The sequence below is a fragment of the Phyllobates terribilis genome, unplaced genomic scaffold, assembly GCF_046119375.1.
Source record: "Phyllobates terribilis strain yellow unplaced genomic scaffold, ASM4611937v1 Scaffold_7__3_contigs__length_470593459, whole genome shotgun sequence".
In the NCBI taxonomy this organism is placed as follows: domain Eukaryota; kingdom Metazoa; phylum Chordata; class Amphibia; order Anura; family Dendrobatidae; genus Phyllobates; species Phyllobates terribilis.
The window spans coordinates 179336519-179360291 of record NW_027362767.1 but is presented as its reverse complement, the minus strand read 5'-3'; the positions used below and the strand labels follow the sequence as shown (position 1 = coordinate 179360291).

The 23773-nt window shown below is 46.4% G+C and overlaps 1 protein-coding gene across 3 annotated transcripts in view; it reads left to right on the top strand.

Moving 5' to 3' along the window:
- The first annotated feature begins 325 nt into the window (after nucleotides 1-325).
- Nucleotides 326-23773, top strand: part of ADAMTSL4 (ADAMTS like 4) — a 201108-nt gene continuing 177660 nt past the window's right edge. Inside the window, exon 1 of one of the 3 annotated variants that reach the window (XM_073639550.1) lies at nucleotides 326-761. Coding sequence is in view for 2 of the 3 variants with exons in the window: in XM_073639551.1 (XP_073495652.1) it covers nucleotides 2081-2103 (23 nt within the window). In the remaining variant the exon portion in view is untranslated. Of the gene's footprint in view, nucleotides 762-1843; nucleotides 2104-23773 lie in introns of those variants that run through there. The other 2 variants (XM_073639551.1, XM_073639549.1) reach the window with 2 other exon arrangements.

Here is a 23773-nt window from a genome sequence, read left to right as displayed (position 1 = left end):
ACTGGGTACTAGGGGGCATTAGTTGTTTTATGGGGGCACTTAGGAGGCATTAATACTGGGCAAGAGGGAGCAATCCTTACCTTCCTCTGGCATTATTGTTTAGGGAGGCACTCAGGACTCTTTATTACTGGGTTAGGATGTGCAGTACTTGCCTAGCCCTGCGTGCTGACGATCTACACTGTGCCAATGCATGACCCCTTGGGGGACACCTGTATGGGAGGTCCACAGCTGGTATAGACACAATGGTGATCAATACTCTGCAGATCTGCAGCAGGGGTGTGTGAGGGTGGGAGGTTGGAGCACATGGAGGTGCAGGTCTCTGCTGGAGCTGTCACCGGGGGGGAGGAGGAGGAGGAGGGCTGCTGCTGCTGCTGGTGCAGTATAGTGTGGAGGCTCAGAAGCCCACCAGGCAGATTGGGCTGGAGAGGAAGGGGGAGAAACATGGATGCAACTGGCAAACTGCAGAATTAGGGATTGCATTCCAGAGGGGAGTGAAATTGATCAGGGAGACAGGAGAGAGGAGAGGGAGGTGCCTGGGGTTTGGGGACTGACTCTGTAGACTTCAGCTGGACTGTGCTGGGAATGTTGTAGGACTTTCTTGGGGCAGGAGGTGAGAGGAGAGAGCAGCTAGATGAGACCATGTCAGGAGGGCTGGAGGACTTGCTGTAATCTTTCTATCACTTGGATCCTGGATACTTTTTTGCCTTGAACTATTTACAAGAAGAAGAGGAAGGTCCATCTGATCCCTCCCTGCGCTGAAGGTAAGGCACAGGCTGCTGGATCATCCCTGAGGACTCTGGAGACCTTCTGCCCATCACATGTGACATCTGGTCACTTGCAAAGAGAAATGTACAAGTTGTGGCTCTCTAACTAGTAGGGAACTACAAGCTCCAGCATGTCTGGAAGTTTGGGGGGTTATAAGGATTAAATTGTCCTCCTACATTTGTGACCTTTTTTGACCTATGGGGCATTTATCAATGGATTGTCCTGAACATGTGACATTCAGCTGTTGCTGAACTATAACTCTCAGCATGCCAAGAGGTAATGCTGGGAAATGTCGTTGAAGAATTTCCTATATGGGTCAAATGAAACAAAATTTCATAACTAATTTATTACTACATTTCCAACACTTTCCTCTTGCTTTACTGATATCCTCCATAGTAGCCCAGCAGTTGCCAGGTAGCGCTTTTATAAAGGGACGTTTATTGTATCCTTGTAAGATATGGAGAAATATGGGGGCTTCCTGACTACGCTCCTAAAGCTTTGGTCAGGGGACACATAGATTGGGGAGTTAGAATTTAGTCACTTGATCCTCGTATTCTTTGGCAGATAAGCTGCTACGAGAAGATGACCCCACATGGGAAGGTTTTCTTCCTCATCAATGTCCTACACCTCAAAATTTATGGACATCAAGGTGACATTTCAGTTGATATTGGCCCTCCCTGTTGGTCAATGCCGCAATATCTAACCTGTAAGCTGCATCTTAACTCTTCTCTTGGCTAAAAAAAATAGTTTCGAATTTTGATGCCCAATCCTTTTGTTTTTAGGGGAAACATGTCGCTGCCAGACACCTGTGGAGGATCATTTCCCTCTCCCTATTGATGGTGTATGGCCTTCTTGAAACAGTTATAAAAGCACAAAGCTTCTTCCAAAGAAAATAATGGGGGTGTCGCATAAATAACATTTATCATCTATCCACAGGATAGATGATAATTGTACAATCTCTGGGGAAGCTGCTGAAACCACCACTGATTAAGAGAGCAAGGGTCTCAAAGAAGTAGTGAGCATGTGCAACCACCACCACCACTGCGAGAGCTGCACATGCTCACTGCTGCTCCATTCACACACGGGAGTATGAGAGTGGTGGAGGTAGCAGCAGGCGGATCATTTATCATATACACTATAGATAGGTGATAAAATGTCATTTATGGGAATATTTCTGTCCGTCGTTTGTCGTTCAAGGTTTAATTGCACCCAGTGAACGTGCATCACGATTGAAATTGTTTATTTTGTTAGTTATGGTTGGGAACCTTTACGCAGCAGAAGATGCGCTGTCTTTTTGCATCATGAGAACGTAGCCATGGACGGAATTATCTACAGTATGTGAGTACCTGATCCATTCTCTGACAAGGCTCTGTTCACACATCCGCTCGGACATTCCATTTTAGGGACAGACAAACGGAGTAAGTGATCCGTTGCTTCACTATTATGGGGGTCTGTCTGGAATGGAAGATAAAGTTCTTCATTTAGGACTTTTTTTCCCCATTCCATAAAACGGACACCAAAGGGGGTTCCCCTTCTTCCATTGACATAACTGGTGAAGTGGATCGCTTATTCCGTTTCTCTGTTCCTAAAATGGAACAAACAAGCATTTGTACATGTGAACAGAGCATGAGAAAGTAAGTCAGGATGTTGGGACACGTGTAGACTATTTACGAGAGAGGTCTACTACAATTTTGGAAAATTCTCCACCGAGGCTGGACAGAAATAAAGAAGAAAGCCTCGTGTTAGGCTGCTCCTTCTCAGAAGTATGTGGTCCATTTGGTCAACGTTGTCCAAAAGGCGATGTTATTGTACCAGCTGGATGTCCTTCAAAGCAACATCATAAAGAAATGATTGACCTCTAGAGCTCATTTCATCAGTGATAACAGAAGCCCTGGTGGTATAACATAGGCATAATTCAGAACTATGACTATAAGGACAGCTGATAAGATCTAAATATCTTCTTGAAATGAGCCGTTCAGCACAAAATGACTGTTCAAACCAAGCACAGTCACTCGGTGCACCCTTAGCATGGTGGAGCAGTTCAGGACATCTTCTGATCTTCTTGTTTTGCATCAGTCTGGAAAGTAGATGGGATCACAAGGGTACATTCCTTATTGCATTTGTGCCTTTTTTTGTTAAGTTTTTAGTGTTTTTAGTTAGCCACTGTAGACAGACTTTTGAAAAATCACAAAATTTGTTGCAAAGGGATTTTAGGTGCGCTTGAAAATTTGGTGCACATTTTCCAATATTTTAGCAGAACATGCGAATTTCCTGCTACTTGTAATATATATCACAGAGCAGGGCTGAGATTTCAGTCTGAGACCTGTAGGTAAGCTTACGCTGACAAGTTACCTGCCCTGGGGGTAAGTGGCGTGTCTGATATCAGCTAGTGGCTCCTGGAGAGTTATTTATTTCCTCAAGCCTCGGGTATCAAAACTTACAGATCTTCTGATGTCTGCCTTACAGTCTTAGCATTCCTTACTAGTAAAATGGTGACCACGAGGTCAGGCCCGTCTCCTATGTATTCTGTACCAGCTCCTTAGCTTGGTGTATGGTTCGTCTGACCGGGAAAAGTGTCTCTGTTAGTAGTGGTGGTCTGCAGCAGTAGCATGAAAAAAAAGCATGTTACAGTCGTAGTCGTAGTCAGAGATATGGAACGCTTTTTTTTTTTTTTTTTTAAGAAATGGCGCCATTGTTATTTATAGGCTGTTTGTGGTATTGCAACTCAACTCCACCCCCTTGAATAGCACTCATGCAAACCCAATCCATGGACTGAGAGGCACAGTTTGGGCAATGGAAGAAAGTAATGCAGTTTTTCTAATTTTACACAAGGTTTTAAAAAGATTTGGGATTTCCCATTTTTTTTAGAAGTGAAACTCTGGATTGAAGTTACACTCAAAGAAGGAGCTTAAAGGGGTATTCCCATCTCCGAGATCCTATCCCAATATGTAGTAGGCGTAATAATAATAATAATAATATTAGCAAATACCTCCCAATTAGAAATGTAGTATAGTTTTTCTGATTCGCTATGTCTCTTTATTCATGTGCAGGCATTGCAGGACCTTAGGTATCCATGGTTACGACCACTGATATAGTGACAGCTAGTTGCTAGTGGTCGTAACCATTGATACCTAAGGTCCTGCAATGCTTGCACATGAGGAAAGAGACATCGCGAATCAGAAAAACTATACTACATTGCTAATTGAAGGTATTTGCTAATATTATTATTATTACACCTATATATACAGTATATTGGGATAGGATTTTGGAGATGGGAATACCCCTTTAACAATCAGAATAACATTTCAAGGGATTGTCTATAACTTCCCCTATACACTGGAGCAATAATATGGCTTTTACGCTGGGCACAAAGTTCTCAGGGGTGAAAAATTTAAAGAGGAAAAAAAACTCAAAAAACAGTGGCGCTCCTAGCACTGAAGATCCACTTGCTGGAGACTCATGGCCTGGTGCCCCAGATCTCTGCCGAGCACCACTTTGAGTAATATTGGTGCATGGAATTGGTCCTTACGGCATTACACATCCTCATGCCTGTCGGGTCACAGCGGGGTATTGGGTGTTTGGGGCGTGTGGCTTTCACTTTAGATAAAGATATGAAATGTTTCTAAATTAACAGTGGTAAGTAGAGATGGAGGGTGTAAGCCGATGCCCCTTAATCTGGTGATTCCCCAGCTATCCGCAGCAGGTGACATGGAGGGACGGGAGTTTTCACACTATGTATGATGAGCTCGGTGAGAGGATGCCAAATACCAGAGGAGATAACTCCGGCCTTCGTCACCATGGCAGATATAAACTACGAAGTGGTCCTTCTTAAAGGGCGTTTACACCTAATGTATGTTTATGTACTAATGCAATCAATTTCTTTTTATCACTATAAGAATTGAGGGCGTTTTTATAGAAAGCTACCCATAATGCATTATTTCCCCTACAATTACTACCAGGGTGGCAGCTTTCTTAAAGGGGTTGTTGGATCATTGCCAAACAATTCACGTAGACACACATTCTGTCAGACATTTCCTGAACTGAGGCGTCTGTGTGGTTGCTGTAGCTAACAGAGCTGTCATTACTACACTGTGAGGCCTTTATTTACATTTTCTGGCAGCCATCTTGACTGAAATGATCTTATTTGTGTTTATATACCCTGTCAGGTGATTACGGAGGAGTTGCTGTTAGCAACCAATCAAGTGCCTGCTTTCATTTTTCAGCCTACCTTAGAAAAATAAGAGCTGGAATGTGATTGGTTCCATTTCTCCAGTAATGGATCAGGCAGCCATTTTATTCTGTCGCCTCCTGAGTAAAAAAAAGTGTTACTAGTACAATCACATATTCCTCATTCATGAAAAGTCTGAGGGAAAATGGTCTTTGCCGCCCACAGCAACCAACCAGAGCTCAGCTTTTCAATGGTAAATTGAATGCTGCGCCATGATTGGTTGCTGTGGGCAACGAAGCGCCTCCATCTTGTCTGACAGATATACAGGCTGCGGATGTTTACTAACAAAGCGTCATGGTGAAAACACATGGAGTAATGGACTTGGAAACGCTCCACTAAGTTACTCATGCCAGGAACTCCTGGAATAGCTGGAAGGTCAAGGGAAGGCCCGGTACAATGATAGGAGGGGGAAGCATGGAGGCCAGGGACACCAAACAGATCTGGAAAAAATGATCAGGCTCTGTCACTTCAAGTATTTTTTTCCACCATTGACTTCATTGCTGCATACAAAATCCATCTGTCTTTTTTTAAATCATTTTAGGCCCATGGGATTTGTAGTTGTGATGTCGGAGTTGTTCAATAAGAAAATGACCTGTACTATACTTTTGTGCTAAATGTCTTTTTTTTTTAGGATTTGAACCCCATAGACATATAGCAAAGTTTACACTGGAAACTAGGCCTTATACTAGACTTACACATTCTGACCTTTACAAAAGACTTTTCAGCAGTATCATTATTATTATTATTATTATTATTATTATTATTATTAAAGACAGGATATCATTTGTAAATATCCTGTATAAACATCAGGTGATGTCACAGCTCACCTCCTCCCCCTCCTGAACAATGACTGATAACACCTCTGTATACAGTAGATAACACAGAATCCACCAGTCACAATAGGTGATGTCACAGCTCACCTCCTCCTCCTGTACAATGACTGATAGCAGCTCTATATACAGTAGATAGCACAGGATCCAGCATTCACAATAGGTGATGTCACAGCTCACCTCCTCCCCCTCCTGAACAATGACTGATAACACCTCTGTATACAGTAGATAACACAGAATCCACCAGTCACAATAGGTGATGTCACAGCTCACCTCCTCCTCCTGTACAATGACTGATAACAGCTCTATATACAGTAGATAACACAAGATCCAGAATTCACAATAGGTGATGTCACAGCTCACCTCCTCCCCCTCCTGAACAATGACTGATAACACCTCTGTATACAGTAGATAACACAGAATCCACCAGTCACAATAGGTGATGTCACAGCTCACCTCCTCCCCTGTACAATGACTGATAACACCTCTATATACAGTAGATAACACAGGATCCACCAGTCACAATAGGTGATGTCACAGCTCACCTCCTCCTCCTGTACAATGACTGATAACACCTCTATATACAGTAGATAACACAGGATCCACTATTCACAATAGGTGATTTTACAGCTCTCCTCCTCCTGTAGAATGACTGATAACACCTCTATATACAGTAGATAACACAGGATCCACCATTTACAATAGGTGATGTCACAGCTCACCTCCTCCCCCTCCTGTACAATGATTGATAACACCTGTATATACGGTAGATAACAATGGATCCACCATTCACAATAGGTGATGTCACAGCTCACCTCCTCCTCCTGTAGAATGACTGATAACACCTGTATATACGGTAGATAACACAGGATCCAGCATTCACAATAGGCGGTATCACAGCTCACCTCCCCCTCCCTTCACAATGACCTTTGCACACGCTCATTAGGTGCTTCAGTGCATAAGATAGGGTCGGAGTTTGTTCATTGCTGCTAATGTTCATGTGAATTTCTGGAAACAACAAGAAGTTTGAATCTAAAAAACACCAGTGTGAAAAAAAATGTACCAAAAATTAACACAAAAAAATGATTTTAATAATAGATCAATTTCTGATGACTCGTTACCTTTACAGACGTAAGACGAATTTTCTTCTTGTAACAGTGAGAGGATGGTCGAGGCATTATCAGCCCTTTTAGGCGCCCTTCCTCCTCCAGTTTATCCACCATTGTCTGTCGGAGGTGAATGCCCTGCGGCTATAAACTCTACTAGCTTGGGCAACGCTGGTGGCATATTGTTCTAGCCAAAACAAAAGCAATCAGAGATTAGTGGGCACAGAGCCTAGAACTGATACCGACACCCAGGTGGTGACACCATAAAGTCTGTAACATCCTGCAGGAATGTCTCTGACCTGGAATGCCTGTGCGGGTAATCTCCTGACCTTACCTGCACCCCATAAACGGTCCTACAGGTTGTAGTGACGCCGATGAATCACTCCTGGAACTGTCCAAAAATTGGATCCGGTCCCTGAAACTCAAGGAAACTTGGAGCTTTTACTCCTGTTTACTGTGCAGGGTGCCAGGGACCGGAGACATTGGTGGCTCCTGATGAAGAGCTCACTTATTTGTCCGATTTGCCATTTATTTTAACTCTTTTTACATCAGCTTTTTGTTTGTCTTTTTTATTGTTTTGCTTTTGTGTTTTTAATGGGCGTTTTATAATACAGGGTTGTTTTTTATTCTTTTGTGCTTTTAATATACTACAGGGGATGGCGGGTTCTGCCCTTATGTTTCATTTAGAGGAATGCATTCCATGTGTCTTAAAGTTGCGTCAGGAGGGATTGTAAGGTCTAGGCAGGACATATGGAAGGAATTATATGGGGAGAACGCAGCCATTATTATTTTTTTTATTATTATTTTTCCTCTTGTGTCAAACCAAAAGCTTTGTTTTGTTCTAGGTTAACCCCAGACTCCAGAATTTTATGTTATATATATATATATATTAAAAATAAATATGGCACGTATGGCAAGCGCTGATTGTCTGCCAAAATATTTTTAGGACAATTTCATCGTGACCATATTAAAAAAAAAAAAAAAAGATTTGAATGGAACAGCGCCACTCTTGTCCAGTGGTTCTATCTGGTATTGCATCAAAGTCATACTAAGCTGTAATACCAGATACAACCACTGGGCACTAGTGGTGATTAAAGAATGTTAAAAAAATCCTTTTGGGTGCTTCACTGTACATATATGGGGGTGAGCATATGGATTCGTGTGCCCCCCAGGACCGATGACACATTCCTTACTGACATAGGATTGGTGGACTTTGCTCCAAAGTGATTAATGCCGAGGCCAGGGAGCAAGCGTGCAGCCACGTGAGCTCATTCTAGGCAGAATATAGGACAAATGATCCCAATGTCCTGATGTCCTCCGGCCCGGTGTCCAAAAACTGATTCACTATGAGCCTGTGATGGAAAATGGCAGCGCCGGCCATTAACCCATTATTACGTGATCCAGTTCTCCTAGTGAACCAGTACAAAACAAAACTAACGAGCTCGGTCCATTATCGGCAGCTGTTAGTGCTGTCAAGCCAAAGCGTGCCACATTCCTTGGCAGCGCACGCTATAAACATATACCGGCATCCGCCTCTTAAAGCGCCAGCAAACCTCCAACACCGAAACGCCTCTTTCCCCACTGTGTCTGAGTTATCCCCATGAGACACTGTAGTTTCTGAGGTTCTTTATTTCTTTATCGGTTTTCTCACCACAGACTTTATTAGTAACCCTTGCAGTGCCCATGTGGTACACTTGGCATTCATCATATGAGTTATGGGCCCCTGAATCCACTCTTGAAACAGAGTGCCCCCCTATACCTCTTGAGTGCTCCATTGAAACAGTGTCTCCTGAATGCTCCCTTGTAACAAAGAGTGTCCCCTGAGTGCACCCTTGTAACAAAGAGTTTCCCCTGAGTGCACCCTTGTAACACAGTGTCCCCTGAGTGCACCCTTGTAACAAAGAGTTTCCCCTGAGTGCACCCTTGTAACAGAGTGTCCCCAGAGTGCACCCTTGTAACAGAGTGTCCCCTGAGTGCACCCTTGTAACAAAGAGTTTCCCCTGAGTGCACCCTTGTAACAGAGTGTCCCCTGAGTGCACCCTTGTAACAGAGTGTCCCCTGAGTGCACCCTTGTAACAAAGAGTTTCCCCTGAGTGCACCCTTGTAACAGAGTGTCCCCAGAGTGCACCCTTGTAACAGAGAGTGTCCCCTGAGTGCACCCTTGTAACAGAGAGTGTCCCCTGAGTGCACCCTTGTAACAGAGAGTGTCCCCTGAGTGCACCCTTGTAACAAAGAGTGTCCCCTGAGTGCACACTTATAACAAAGAGTGTCCCCTGAGTGCACCCTTGTAACAGAGTGTCCCCAGAGTGCACCCTTGTAATAAAGTGTGTCCCCTGAGTGAACCCTTGTAATGGTGTCCCCTGAGTGCACCCTTGTAATAAAGAGTGTCCCCTGAGTGCTCCCTTGTAACAAAGAGTGTCCCCTGAGTGCACCCTTGTAACAGAGTGTCACCAGAGTGCACCCTTGTAACAAAGAATGTCCCCTGAGTGCTCCCTTGTAATAAAGTGTCCCCTGAGTGCACCCTTGTAACAGAGTGTACCCTGACTGCACCCTTGTAAGAGAGTGTCTCTTGAGTGCACCCTTGTAACAAAGAGTGTCCCCTGAGTGCACCCTTTTAATAGAGTGTCCCCGAGTGCATCCTTGTAACAAAGTGTCCCCTGAGTGCACCCTTGTAACAGAGTGTCCCGAGTGCACCCTTGTAACAGAGTGTCCCCTGAGTGCACCATTGTAACAGAGTGTCCCCTGAGTTCACCTTATAACAAAGAGTGTCCCCTGAGTGCACCCTTATAACAGAGTGTCCCCTGAGTGCACCCTTATAACAGAGTGTCCCCTGAGTGCACCCTTGTAATAAAGAGTGTCCCCTGAGTGAACCCTTGTAATGGTGTCCCCTGAGTGCACCCTTGTAACAAAGAATGTCCCCTGAGTGCTCCCTTGTAATAAAGAGTGTCCCCTGAGTGCACCCTTGTAACAGAGAGCGTCCCCTGAGTTCACCCTTATAACAGAGTGTCCCCTGAGTGCACCCTTGTAACAGAGAGTGTCCCCTGAGTGCACTCTTATAACAGAGTGTCCCCTGAGTGCACCCTTGTAACAGAGTGTTCCCTGAGTTCACCTTATAACAAAGAGTGTCCCCTGAGTCACCCTTATAACAGAGTGTCCCCTGAGTGCAACCTTATAACAGAGTGTCCCCTGAGTGCACCCTTGTAACAGAGAGTGTCCCCTGAGTGCATCCTTGTAAGAGAGAGTCTCCTGAGTGCACCCTTGTAACAAAGAGTGTCCCCTGAGTGCACCCTTTTAATAGAGTGTCCCCGAGTGCATCCTTGTAACAAAGTGTCCCCTGAGTGCACCCTTATAACAGAGTGTCCCCTGAGTGCACCCTTGTAACAGAGTGTCCCCTGAGTTCACCTTATAACAAAGAGTGTCCCCTGAGTGCACCCTTATAACAGAGTGTCCCCTGAGTGCACCCTTGTAATAAAGAGTGTCCCCTGAGTGAACCCTTGTAATGGTGTCCCCTGAGTGTACCCTTGTAACAAAGAACGTCCCCTGAGTGCTCCCTTGTAATAAAGAGTGTCCCCTGAGTGCACCCTTGTAACAGAGAGCATCCCCTGAGTGCACCCTTATAACAGAGAGTGTCCCCTGAGTGCACCCTTATAACAGAGTGTCCCCTGAGTGCACCCTTGTAACATAGTGTCTCCTGAGTGCACCCTTGTAACAGAGTGTCTCCTGAGTGCACCCATGTAATAGTGTCCCCGAGTGCACCCTTGTAACAGAGTGTCCCCTGAGTTCACCCTTGCAACAAAGAGTGTCCCCTGAGTTCACCCTTGCAACAAAGTGTCCCCTGAGTGCACCCTTGTAACAGAGAGTGTCCCCTGAGTGCACCCTTGTAACAGAGAGTGTCTCCTGAGTGCACCCTTGTAACAAAGAGTGTCTCCTGAGTGCACCCTTGTAACAGAGAGCGTCCCCTGAGTGCACCCTTATAACAGAGAGTGTCCCCTGAGTGCACCCTTGTAACAGAGAGTGTCCCCTGAGTGCACCCTTGTAACAGAGAGTGTCCCCTGAGTGCACCCTTGTAACAGAGAGTGTCCCCTGAGTGCACCCTTATAACAGAGAGTGTCCCCTGAGTGCACCCTTGTAACAGAGAGTGTCCCCTGAGTGCACCCTTGTAACAGAGAGTGTCCCCTGAGTGCACCCTTATAACAGAGAGTGTCCCCTGAGTGCACCATTATAACAGAGAGTGTCCCCTGAGTGCACCATTATAACAGAGAGTGTCCCCTGAGTGCACCCTTATAACAGAGAGTGTCCCCTGAGTGCACCCTTATAACAGAGAGTGTCCCCTGAGTGCACCATTATAACAGAGAGTGTCCCCTGAGTGCACCCTTGTAACAGAGAGTGTCCCCTGAGTGCACCCTTGTAACAGAGAGTGTCCCCTGAGTGCACCCTTGTAACAGAGAGTGTCCCCTGAGTGCACCCTTATAACAGAGAGTGTCCCCTGAGTGCACCATTATAACAGAGAGTGTCCCCTGAGTGCACCCTTATAACAGAGAGTGTCCCCTGAGTGCACCATTATAACAGAGAGTGTCCCCTGAGTGCACCCTTGTAACAGAGAGTGTCTCCTGAGTGCACCCTTGTAACAGAGTGTCCCCTGAGTGCACCCTTATAACAGAGAGTGTCCCCTGAGTGCACCATTATAACAGAGAGTGTCCCCTGAGTGCACCCTTGTAACAGAGAGTGTCCCTTGAGTGCACCCTTGTAACAGAGAGTGTCCCCTGAGTGCACCCTTATAACAGAGAGTGTCCCCTGAGTGCACCATTATAACAGAGAGTGTCCCCTGAGTGCACCCTTGTAACAGAGAGTGTCCCCTGAGTGCACCCTTGTAACAGAGAGTGTCCCCTGATTATGAAATGGAAAGGGAAAAGAAAAAAAACAGCTCCCCTCCATGAAGCAGCTGGGTGTCTCCAGGATCCGTGGTCAGCGCTGCTGCTTGCGCTCAGTAGACAGGTAATGGGAAAGACGATGATCCAGCTCCACAGACTCCAATATTAGGTATTCATACCTAGTTTAAGAGCAGTCTTCTCTCGAAACGCGTCTGGTAGCGCACCCCTCCTTGTGTCCCTGTGTTTCCCTTCTAGTATTGTTCTTCCACCAGCTGGAGTTTCATTATCGCCATCTGGATATTTTTTAAAAAATTCTAAATAAAAGACATTTGTTTTTACTATTGGAGTCTGTGGATCATCGTCTTTCCCATTACCTGTCCCCTGATTACACCCTTGTAACAGAGAGTGTCCCTTGAGTGCACCCTTGAAACAAAGAGTACCTCACCTTGAGTGTGCACCCTTAAAACGAACAGTACCCCACCCTGAGGGCATCCTGGAAACAAAGAGCTCCAGCCTGAGTGCTCTTTCAAAAGAAGGAGGGCATCCCTAACACAAAGACTGCCCGCTCGAGTACACCCTTAAAACAAAGAGAGCCCCCTTGAAACAAAGAAACAAGGTGCCCCCCGCCCTTAAAACACAAGTATTAATGTATCCTTAAAAGTATCAGTGCCCCTCCCCTTCCACGTAATAAAGTGTATACTTCCCTAATCCGCTGACCAGTCTTCTTCTCCCCTGCATTTAGAGCGGGCGGGTGGAGGCTGCAGTGGCCCATTTGCCCCAGAGGCTGGCGTCTCTTAGCCCATAGGGCATAGAGAGAGGTGGAGTAGGGAGCCAATGGCTACTTGCTCTACCACCGGATCCAGCTGTGTCTGGAAACTCTTAAATAATACCAACATATGGTGCCGAATAAAAAATGACAAGTGCAATGCTTAGATAATAGCCACATGGTGAGCACAGCCCCTTATAGTCCCACATAACACGATGCCTCACACCACAGTGTGGCTAAGGCCACGGCCCCACTATCAGTATTTTTTCTCAGGAACCAGGTGAGGAACAATCAGAGAGAAGATAGAATAGCAACACGTCACCAATTCTGCATTTATCACCCACTTCTGGTTTCGCTCCCACTCCTGAGAAAAAATACTGACCAAATACTGACCAAATACTGATAGTGGGGCCATGGTCTTACTGCTGGGATCAGTAACCAGAAGGAAGCTGCTGGTTTTGTGGCCCGGACTCTGTATACCCCATGCTACGTGCATACCACACCCCCACACCAGTGATGTATACTGCACCCCCTCACCAGTGATGTGTACCCCACTCCCTCACCAGTGATGTGTACCGCACCTCCTCACCAGTGATGTGTACCGCACCCCCTCACCAGTGATGTGTACCACACCCCCTCACCAGTGATGTATACCGCACCCCCTCACCAGTGATGTATACCGCACCCCCTCACCAGTGATGTGTACTGCACCCCCTCACCAGTGATGTGTACCACACCCCCTCACCAGTGATGTAAACCGCACCCCCTCACCAGTGATGTGTACCACACCCCCTCACCACTGATCTATACCGCACCCCCTCACCAGTGATGTATACCGCACCCCCTCACCAGTGATCTATACCGCACCCCCTCACCAGTGATCTATACCGCACCCCCTCACCAGTGATGTATACCGCACCCCCTCACCAGTGATCTATACCGCACCCCCTCACCACTGATCTATACCGCACCCCCTCACCAGTGATCTATACTGCACCCCCTCACCAGTGATCTATACCGCACCCCCTCACCAGTGATGGATACCGCACCCCCTCACCAGTGATGTATACCGCACCCCCTCACCAGTGATGTATACCGCACCCCCTCACCAGTGACGTATACGTGATGTATACCGCACCCCCTCACCAGTGATGTATACTGCACCCCCTCACCAGTGATGTATACTGCACCCCTTCACCAGTGATGTGTACCGCACCCCCTCACCAGTGATGTAAACCGCACCCCCTCACCAGTGATGTATACCGCACCCCCTCACCAGTGATGTGTACCGCACCCCCTCACCAGTGATGTATACCGCACCCCCTCACCAGTGATGTATACCGCACCCCTTCACCAGTGATGTATACCGCACCCCCTCACCAGTGATGTATACCGCACCCCCTCACCAGTGATGTATACCGCACCCCTTCACCAGTGATGTATACCGCACCCCCTCACCAGTGATGTATACCGCACCCCCTCACCAGTGATGTATACCGCACCCCCTCACCAGTGATGTATACTGCACCCCTTCACCAGTGATGTATACCGCACCCCCTCACCAGTGATGTATACTGCACCCCTTCACCAGTGATGTATACCGCACCCCCTCACCAGTGATGTATACCGCACCCCCTCACCAGTGATGTATACCGCACCCCCTCACCAGTGATGTATACCGCACCCCCTCACCAGTGATGTATACTGCACCCCTTCACCAGTGATGTATACCGCACCCCCTCACCAGTGATGTATACTGCACCCCCTCACCAGTGATGTATACTGCACCCCTTCACCAGTGATGTATACCGCACCCCCTCACCAGTGATGTATACCGCACCCCCTCACCAGTGATGTGTACCACACCCCCTCACCAGTGATGTATACTGCACCCCTTCACCAGTGATGTATACCGCACCCCCTCACCAGTGATGTATACCGCACCCCTTCACCAGTGATGTATACCGCACCCCCTCACCAGTGATGTATACCGCACCCCCTCACCAGTGATGTATACCGCACCCCCTCACCAGTGATGTATACCGCACCCCCTCACCAGTGATGTATACCGCACCCCCTCACCAGTGATGTATACCGCACCCCCTCACCAGTGATGTATACCGCACCCCCTCACCAGTGATGTATACCGCACCCCCTCACCAGTGATGTATACCGCACCCCCTCACCAGTGATGTATACTGCACCCCTTCACCAGTGATGTATACCGCACCCCCTCACCAGTGATGTATACCGCACCCCCTCACCAGTGATGTGTACCACACCCCCTCACCAGTGATGTATACCGCACCCCCTCACCAGTGATGTATACCGCACCCCCTCACCAGTGATGTGTACCACACCCCCTCACCAGTGATGTATACTGCACCCCTTCACCAGTGATGTATACCGCACCCCCTCACCAGTGATGTATACTGCACCCCCTCACCAGTGATGGATACCGCACCCCCTCACCAGTGATGTATACCGCACCCCCTCACCAGTGATGTATACCGCACCCCCTCACCAGTGATGTATACCGCACCCCCTCACCAGTGATGTATACCGCACCCCCTCACCAGTGATGTATACTGCACCCCCTCACCAGTGATGTATACCGCACCCCCTCACCAGTGATGTATACCGCACCCCCTCACCAGTGATGTATACTGCACCCCTTCACCAGTGATGTATACCGCACCCCCTCACCAGTGATGTATACCGCACCCCCTCACCAGTGATGTGTACCACACCCCCTCACCAGTGATGTATACCGCACCCCCTCACCAGTGATGTATACCGTACCCCCTCACCAGTGATGTGTACCACACCCCCTCACCAGTGATGTATACTGCACCCCTTCACCAGTGATGTATACCGCACCCCCTCACCAGTGATGTATACTGCACCCCCTCACCAGTGATGGATACCGCACCCCCTCACCAGTGATGTATACCGCACCCCCTCACCAGTGATGTATACCGCACCCCCTCACCAGTGATGTATACCGCACCCCCTCACCAGTGATGTATACCGCACCCCCTCACCAGTGATGTATACTGCACCCCTTCACCAGTGATGTATACCGCACCCCCTCACCAGTGATGTATACCGCACCCCCTCACCAGTGATGTATACCGCACCCCCTCACCAGTGATGTATACCGCACCCCCTCACCAGTGATGTATACTGCACCCCTTCACCAGTGATGTATACCGCACCCCCTCACCAGTGATGTATACCGCACCCCCTCACCAGTGATGTATACCGCACCCCCTCACCAGTGATGTATACTGCACCCCCTCACCAGTGACGTTGGCCCATCCATTGGCTTTTCTTTGTGTCGCCTGCGTCTTGTGAGCACGGTGGTACTTGTTCTTCTCGTTTTTCTGTCTCTATAATTATCCCAGTAACCAGTAATCACAATATGGCCCATCTTTCCTGTTACTGCATTATTATAACCATGGGGCTGATGTACAGATTACATTTATGGTGGTTGTAATTGTGTACTTTTTATACCGTACTATAGTAATTTATAATCTGGTGTAAGTGTATGTATACAGTCTTCCGTATGATCTACACTGTGTTCCAAATTATTATGCAAATAATATTTTCTCAGATTTTCCTAAATTACCTATATGAATTGCAGTCATTGTAATTTTCCAGTCAAATAACTATTAGAGTACAATTGAAAGGTTTTTGTATAAACTGCCTATGATAACAGGATATGTATAAAAAAATAAAAAACTCAAACTGCACTCAAAATGCATGTTCCCAATTATTCTGCACAGCAGAGTGTTCAACCTTTTCATTTTAATAAAGAACAAAAAAATGGTCATTTTTGAAATGATAAGCATTAGCAGGTTATTACACACTGAAATCAAAACTTTATTCTAGGTGATGTTACATTTTCACATAGGACCGCTTGTTGGAAAGGAGCTTCTGAACTCTCTCGTCCATTGAATTTGTCAGGTTTTGGATGGTTTCTGCTTCAATTGTTTTGCATGAGGACAGAATACCCTCCCAGAGCTGTTGCTTAGATGTGAACTGCCTCCCGCCATCATAGACACTCCTTTTGATGATGCTCCAGAGGTTCTCAATGGGGTAGAGGTCAGGGGAGCATGGGGGTCACACCATAAGTTTGTCCCCTTTTATGCCCATATCAGCCAGAGATGCAGATGTGTTATGTGCAGCATGAGACGGGGCATTTGCAGGGTAACTGAGAAACATCTACTATATAATTGTCTTATCCCGTCTGTCTGTCTGTCTTTCTGTCTGTCTGTCTTTCTGTCTGTCTGTCCAGGAAATCCCGCGTCGCTGATTGGTCCGGCCACGGCCAATCAGCGACGCGGGATTTCTGAAAAAAGATGGGGGCCGTTAGCAGCCCATCTGCAGGACGGAGGTCAGCGGCGATGCAGCAGGGAGATGAGGCGGCGCGAGGCGCTCATCTCCCCGCTGCTGGCTGCACAAGTACCCTGACAGGCGCCGCCAGTCGGGATACTTCTGCTGCGAGAAGCCGCTCATCTCCCGGCTTCTCGCAGCGGAAATAGCCGCACAGGCAGCGCCGCTCCCCGGTCCTCACTAATACGACGCTGATTGGTCGCGGTCGACGCCCGCGACCAATCAGCGATATGGAAGAAAAATTTAAACGCCGCTCTGCTGATTGGTCGCAGTCGCCGGCCGCGACCAATCAGCATTATTGGTGCCAAATTTAAACCCCGCTCCGCTGATTGGTCGCGGTGGCCGGCTGCGACCAATCAGCGATATGGGTGGCAAATGTAAACGCCGCTCTGCTAATTGGTCGCGGCCGCCAGCCACGACCAATCAGCCAGATTGGCGCCAAATTTAAACAACGCTCTGCTGATTGGTCGTGGCTGCCGGCCGTCTGCGACCAATCAGCGATTTTGGCGCCAAATTTTAACAACGCTCTGCTGATTGGTCGCGGCTGGCGGCCGCGACCAATCAGCGAGATTGGCGCCAAATTTAAACAACGCTCTGCTGATTGGTCGCGGCCGCCGGTCGACCGCGACCAATCAGCCAGATTGGCGCCAAATTTAAACACCGCTCCGCTGATTGGTCGATGCCGTCGGCTGCGACCAATCAGCGATTTTGGCGCCAAATTTAAACACCGCTCTGATGATTGGTCGCGGTCGCCGACCAATCCGCAGAGGGGTGTTTAAATTTGGCGTCAATAATGCTGATTGGTCGCGGCTGGCGACCGCGACCAATCAGCAAAGCGGTGTTTAAATTTGGCGCCAATAATGCTGATTGGTCGCGGCCGGTCATGACCAATCAGCGATATTGGCGCCAAATGTAAACACTGTTTTGCTGATTGGTCGCGGTCGCGACTAATCAGCGATTTTAGCGCCAAATTTAAACAAGCTCACTAGCACATTTCGCTGATTGGTCGTGGCCGCCACCCGCGACCAATCACCGATATTGCCGCCAAATTTAAACACCGTTTTGCTAATTGGTCGCGGTTGCCGGCCGCGACCAATCAGCGATTTTGGGGCCAAATTTAAACAACGCTATGCTGATTGCGCCCGGTCGGCCGCATACATATACTAGAATACCCAATGCTTTAGAATCGGGCCGCCATCTAGTGTTTAATATTTGCCAAATGCCAGAATAATGAGAGGAGAGAATGTTTTAAGGCATTTTTATTACTTACTGCAAAGTCTAAAGTTTCCATCCATTTCATTAGTATTTGGTCCCATTGCCCTTAACCTGAATGACTTGGGTCACACGTTTGGGATCTCCTTCCACAAGCTTCTCACAATAGTTGGTGGGAATTTGGGCCGATTCCTCCTGACAAAACTGGTGTAACTGATCCAGGTTTGTAGGTCGTCTTGCTCGGCGCTCGCAGCCTTTTCAGCTTTGCCCATAAATTTTCAATAGGATTGAGATCAGGGCTTTGTGATGGCCACTCCAAAACATGGAGTTTGTTATCCTTCAGCCACTTTGTGACCATTTTGGCAGTATGCTTCGGGTCATTGTCCATTTGGAAGACCCATTTCCACCCAAGCTTTAACTTCCTGGCTGATGTCTTGAGATGTATTGCCACATAATCTTCTTTTCTCATGATGCCATCTATTTTGTGAAGTGCACCAGTCACTCCTACAGCAAAACAACCTCACAGCATGATGCTGCCACCCCCGTGTTTCACAGTTGGGATGGTGTTCTTAGGCTTCCAAGCTTCTCCATTTTTTCCTCCAAACGTAACGATGGTCATTATGCCCAAAAAGTTAAATTTTAGTTTCATCAGACCATAGGACATATCTCCAAAAATTAAGGTCTTTGTTCCTGTGTGCATTTGCAAACATTAATCTGGCTTTTTTATGTTTCTTTTTGAGTTTTGGCTTCTTCCTGGCAGAGTGGCCTTTCAGCCCACATTGATACAGTACTCGTTTCACTGTGGATATTGCCACAATCTTATCAGCTTCCGCCATCATCTTCACAAGGTCTTTTGCTTTTGTCCTTGGGTTGATTTGCACATGTCGGACCAAAGCACGTTCATCTCTGGGACACAGAACCCGTCTCCTTCCAGAGCGGTATGATGGCTGGACATTCCCGTCTTGTTTGTACTTGCGTATAATTGTTTGTACAGATGAACGAGGCACCTTCAGGCATCTTGATTTGTACCCAAGGATAAGTCAGACTTGTACAAGTCCACAATTCTCTTACTGATATCTTGGCTGATTTCTTTAGACTTTCCCATGATGCTACACAAAGAAGCAGTGTGTTTCAGGTGTGCATTAAAATACATCCACAGGTGTGTCTCTAATTACCTCAGATGTTAACCAGAAGCTTCCAAACACACGACGACATCATATGGGCAGCCCAGAATTGTTTAGAGGCATAGTAACCTTAGTGTATGTAAACTTTTGACTTTGCAGTAAGTAATAAAAATGCCTTAAAACATTCTCTCCTCTCATTATTCCGGCATTTGGCAAATATTAAACATTATGGTAATCCTAACTGACCTAAAACAGGAAAGGTTTATTCTGATTTCATGTCATATATTGAGAAAAACATCCAGATGTGTCTTTATATATAGTGGATGGAAACTTCTGGTTTCAACTGTATATGAGGTAGTAAGCTTGTATCAGGCATTGCAGTCCGTATACGGATTGTGAAACACGGCCATCTGTACCCGGCCTAATAGGGATCAAAAGGGAGTAAAGTGCCCTCTCGGGCTTAGTGTAGCTAATCCAGCATGGGACTAATTTATGGTTCATGTCAAATTAGTAAAATTTTTAGGACCATGAGTTGGTGGAATATTTTTTTTTACTTTTCTTTGATGCCTTTTCACAAAAGAGTCGTCCTTGCCTAGTGCAAGGTGATTGTAAGGGAATTGTGGTGGAGTTTTGAGGCCATTTGCCCTGAGTGCAGCTTCAGTAGGCTCTTTGGCTTTATCTGTGTTTGGCCCCTTGATGGACCCCATATATAATAGATAGCTCCCATATATAATAGATAGCTGTCAGCTGAATGATGATTTGGTCATTAGTCTGGCAGCCATCTCGACCATCTCTCCCATACACAGGAATGCTTGCTCTGCCCAGAGCTCCTGTGTTCTATACGAGACAGTCCCTTTTAGACCTCTCTGGTGGCAGCTTATCTCCTGGAGAATAAAAGCTATTGGAAATCCAATCCTGACATTATCTGTTGTGAGAGTCTTGAGCCACCATACACAGTAGACTGTTGTCTGAGCCTGCTGATATTGGCAGATTCAATTGTTAGTCTGTTATGTATGGGGGTGTTTAGGGACATCTCTCAGAGGGCCTTTAATAACAACTCTCACAGGGTCTTTAGGGACATCTCTCAGGGGGCTTTTAGGGAAATCTCTTAGGGGGCCTTTCAGTACATCTCAGGTGGCTTTTAGTGACATCTCTCAGGAGGCTTTTAAGACATCTATCAGGGGGGCTTTAGGAACATCTCTCAGAGGGCCTTTAGTGACATCTCTGAGAGCCTTTATGGACATCTCTCAGGGGCCCTTAGGGACATCTCTCAGGAGGCCTTTAGGGACATCTCTCAGGGGCCTTTAGGGACATTTTTGAGGAGGACTTTAGGTACATCTCTCAAGGGGCTTATAGTGACGTCTCTCAGGGGGCCTTTAAGGACATCTATCAGGAGGCCTTTAGGACATCTCTCAGGATGCCTTTATGGACATCTCTCAGGGGCCTTTAGGGACATCTCTGAGGAGACCTTTAAGGAAATCTTTCATGAACCCTTCTGGCACACTTGCCAACATCCACGTTGGTAAAAATAGGGATGTTTAACTCCTGCCCCCAATATCAGGCAGTAACATCCATGTTTACATAGACCCTGCCCTTCTTCTGCCTCACATACGGCATAATTGTTTATGAAAATTTTGGACTGTTGGCAACTATGCTTTCTGTGGTGGCCTCTAATCTTACAGCCACATAATTAACCTACTTCATGTTTCTCTTATTTTTTTACCAGCATTATGACTCCATGAAGTGATGTCACAGAGTGATGACATCATCATATTCACTGCTATAAATGGCGGCTTATTATAGTCTCCAGTGTTCCCGATAGAAGAATCCCCTGAAGTCTTTATCACCCCCACCCTTCTTGTGCACTAGGCCGCAGCATCTACTACATTTTGCCAAGTGTTGACAACCTTCGGCCTTACGCTTGCTATGTAAAAATGTCCTGGTTAACCTAAGCCACCATTTTTTGCCTGAAAGAGACAAGTTTTATACTGGAGGTTGCGGCGTCCTAACCAGCTCACAGCCGCATTCCTGGATATTGTGCTCCGGCTGTATAAAATGTTGTGTGCACTCAGTGTGGAGGCGAATGGTGATAGAGGAACATTGACGCCAACATTTCTAATTTTCCTTGAGCGGTTTCTTTAGTTCCATGCTGTAAAATGTACTACCTCACTTACATACTGAGCCTCAATGATTAACCAGCCGTCACTTATCTTGGTGGAATATTGATCATGGTCGGATATTATTGGAATTCCACCATAATCTTCTTACATAGAAAATGTAGCATGGCCTCTTAATTTGTTGGCGTATACAACAGCTGCAGGCTTGTGCTGGGGACAATATTGTGGTCTCATGACCGTATACGGACACTGGAAATACTGGGAAATCGTAACACTGTGCTCCTTACACACTGTCACAACACGACAATCTGCTCTTGCATAGAGTGACCTCAGAAATTTGTCAGGAGCCTGGAAAACCCCTTTAAGAAAGGTGCGCTGATTTCAAGATTTTTTTCTCTAGAAGCTTAACTTCAGGATCTAAGCCAAGAAAGAGCTTCATGTGCATGAAGGGGGCTGGCTGATTACTCATTTCAATAGGTAAGCCAGCCCCCTTTTTTAGTTACAAAGAGGGCTGGTTTAGCCAGTCAGCCAGCCCCCTTCATCTACAGCGTAGAAGATGTGCCAACATAGTAAAGTCTCTCTCCCTGTTCTACCACTATACAGTTATATGAAAAAGTTTGGGCACCCCTATTAATCTTAAGCTTAATGTTTTAGAAAAAATGGTGTTTTTGCAACAGCTATTTCAGTTTGATATATGTAATAACTGTTGGACACAGTAATGTTTCTGCCTTGAAATGAGGTTTATTGTACTAACAGAAAATGTGCAATCTGCATTCAAACAAAATTTGACAGGTGCATAAGTATGGGCACCCTTATCATTTTCTTGTTTTAAATACTCCTACCTACTTTTTACTGACTTACTAAAGCACTTTTTTTGGTTTTGTAACCTCATTGAGCTTTGAACTTCAGAGCCAGGTGTATGCAATCATGAGCAAAGCTACTTAAAGTGGCCACTTGCAAGTTGTTCTCCTGTTTGAATCTCCTCTGAAGAGTGGCATCATGGGCTCCTCAAAACAACTGTCAAATGATCTGAAAACAAAGATTATTCAACATAGTTGTTCAGGGGAAGCATACAAAAAGCTGTCTCAGAGATTTAACCTGTCAGTTTCCACTGTGAGGAACATAGTAAGGAAATGGAAGAACACAGGGGCAGTTCTTCTTAAGGCCAGAAGTGGCAGGCCAAGAAAAACATCAGAAAGGCAGAGAAGAAGAATGGTGAGATCAGTCAAGGACAATCCTCAGACCACCTCCAGAGAGCTGCAGCATCAACTTGCTGTAGATGGTGTCACTGTGCATCGGTCAACTATACAACGCACCTTGCACAAGGAGAAGCTGTATGGGAGAGTGATGCGAAAGAAGCTGTTTCTGCAAGCACGCCACAAACAGAGTCGGCTGAGGTATGCAAAAGCACATTTGGAGAAGCCAATTTCTTTTTGGAAGAAGGTCCTGTGGACTGATGAAACCAAGATTGAGTTGTTTGGTCATACAAAAAGGCGTTATGCATGGCGGCAAAAATCACAGCATTCCAAGAAAAACACTTGCTACCCACGGTAAAATTTGGTGGCGGTTCCATCATGCTTTGGGGCTGTGTGGCCAATGCCGGCACCGGGAATCTTGTTAAAGTTGAGGGACGCATGGATTCCACTCAGTATCAGCAGATTCTTGACAATAATGTTCAAGAATCAGTGATAAAGTTGAAGTTACGCAGGGGATGGATCTTTCAGCAAGACAATGATCCAAAACACCGCTCCAAATCTACTCAGGCATTCATGCAGAGGAACAATTACAATGTTCTGGAATGGCCATCCCAGTCCCCAGACCTGAATATCGTTGAACATCTGTGGGATCATTTGAAGAGGGCTGTCCATGCTCAGCGACCATCAAACTTAACTGAACTGGAATTGTTTTGTAAAGAGGAATGGTCAAAAATACCTTCATCTAGGATGCAGGAACTCATTAAAAGCTACAGGAAGCGACTAGAGGCTGTTATTTTTGCAAAAGGAGGATCTACTAAATATTAATGTCACTTTTCTGGTGAGGTGCCCATACTTATGCACCTGTCAAATTTTGTTTGAATGCAGATTGCACATTTTCTGTTAGTACAATAAACCTCATTTCAAGGCAGAAACATTACTGTGTCCAACAGTTATTACATATATCAAACTGAAATAGCTGCTGCAAAAACACCAATTTTTATAAAACATTAAGCTTAAGATTAATAGGGGTGCCCAAACTTTTTCATATAACTGTATTTAGCTATATCTGTGTCCTAAAGGCGCATATACAATTGAAAGCCAGACATATCCCCAACCTCCTGGGACAGCCTCACATCTGGGACTGTCCAGCTAGATTTGGG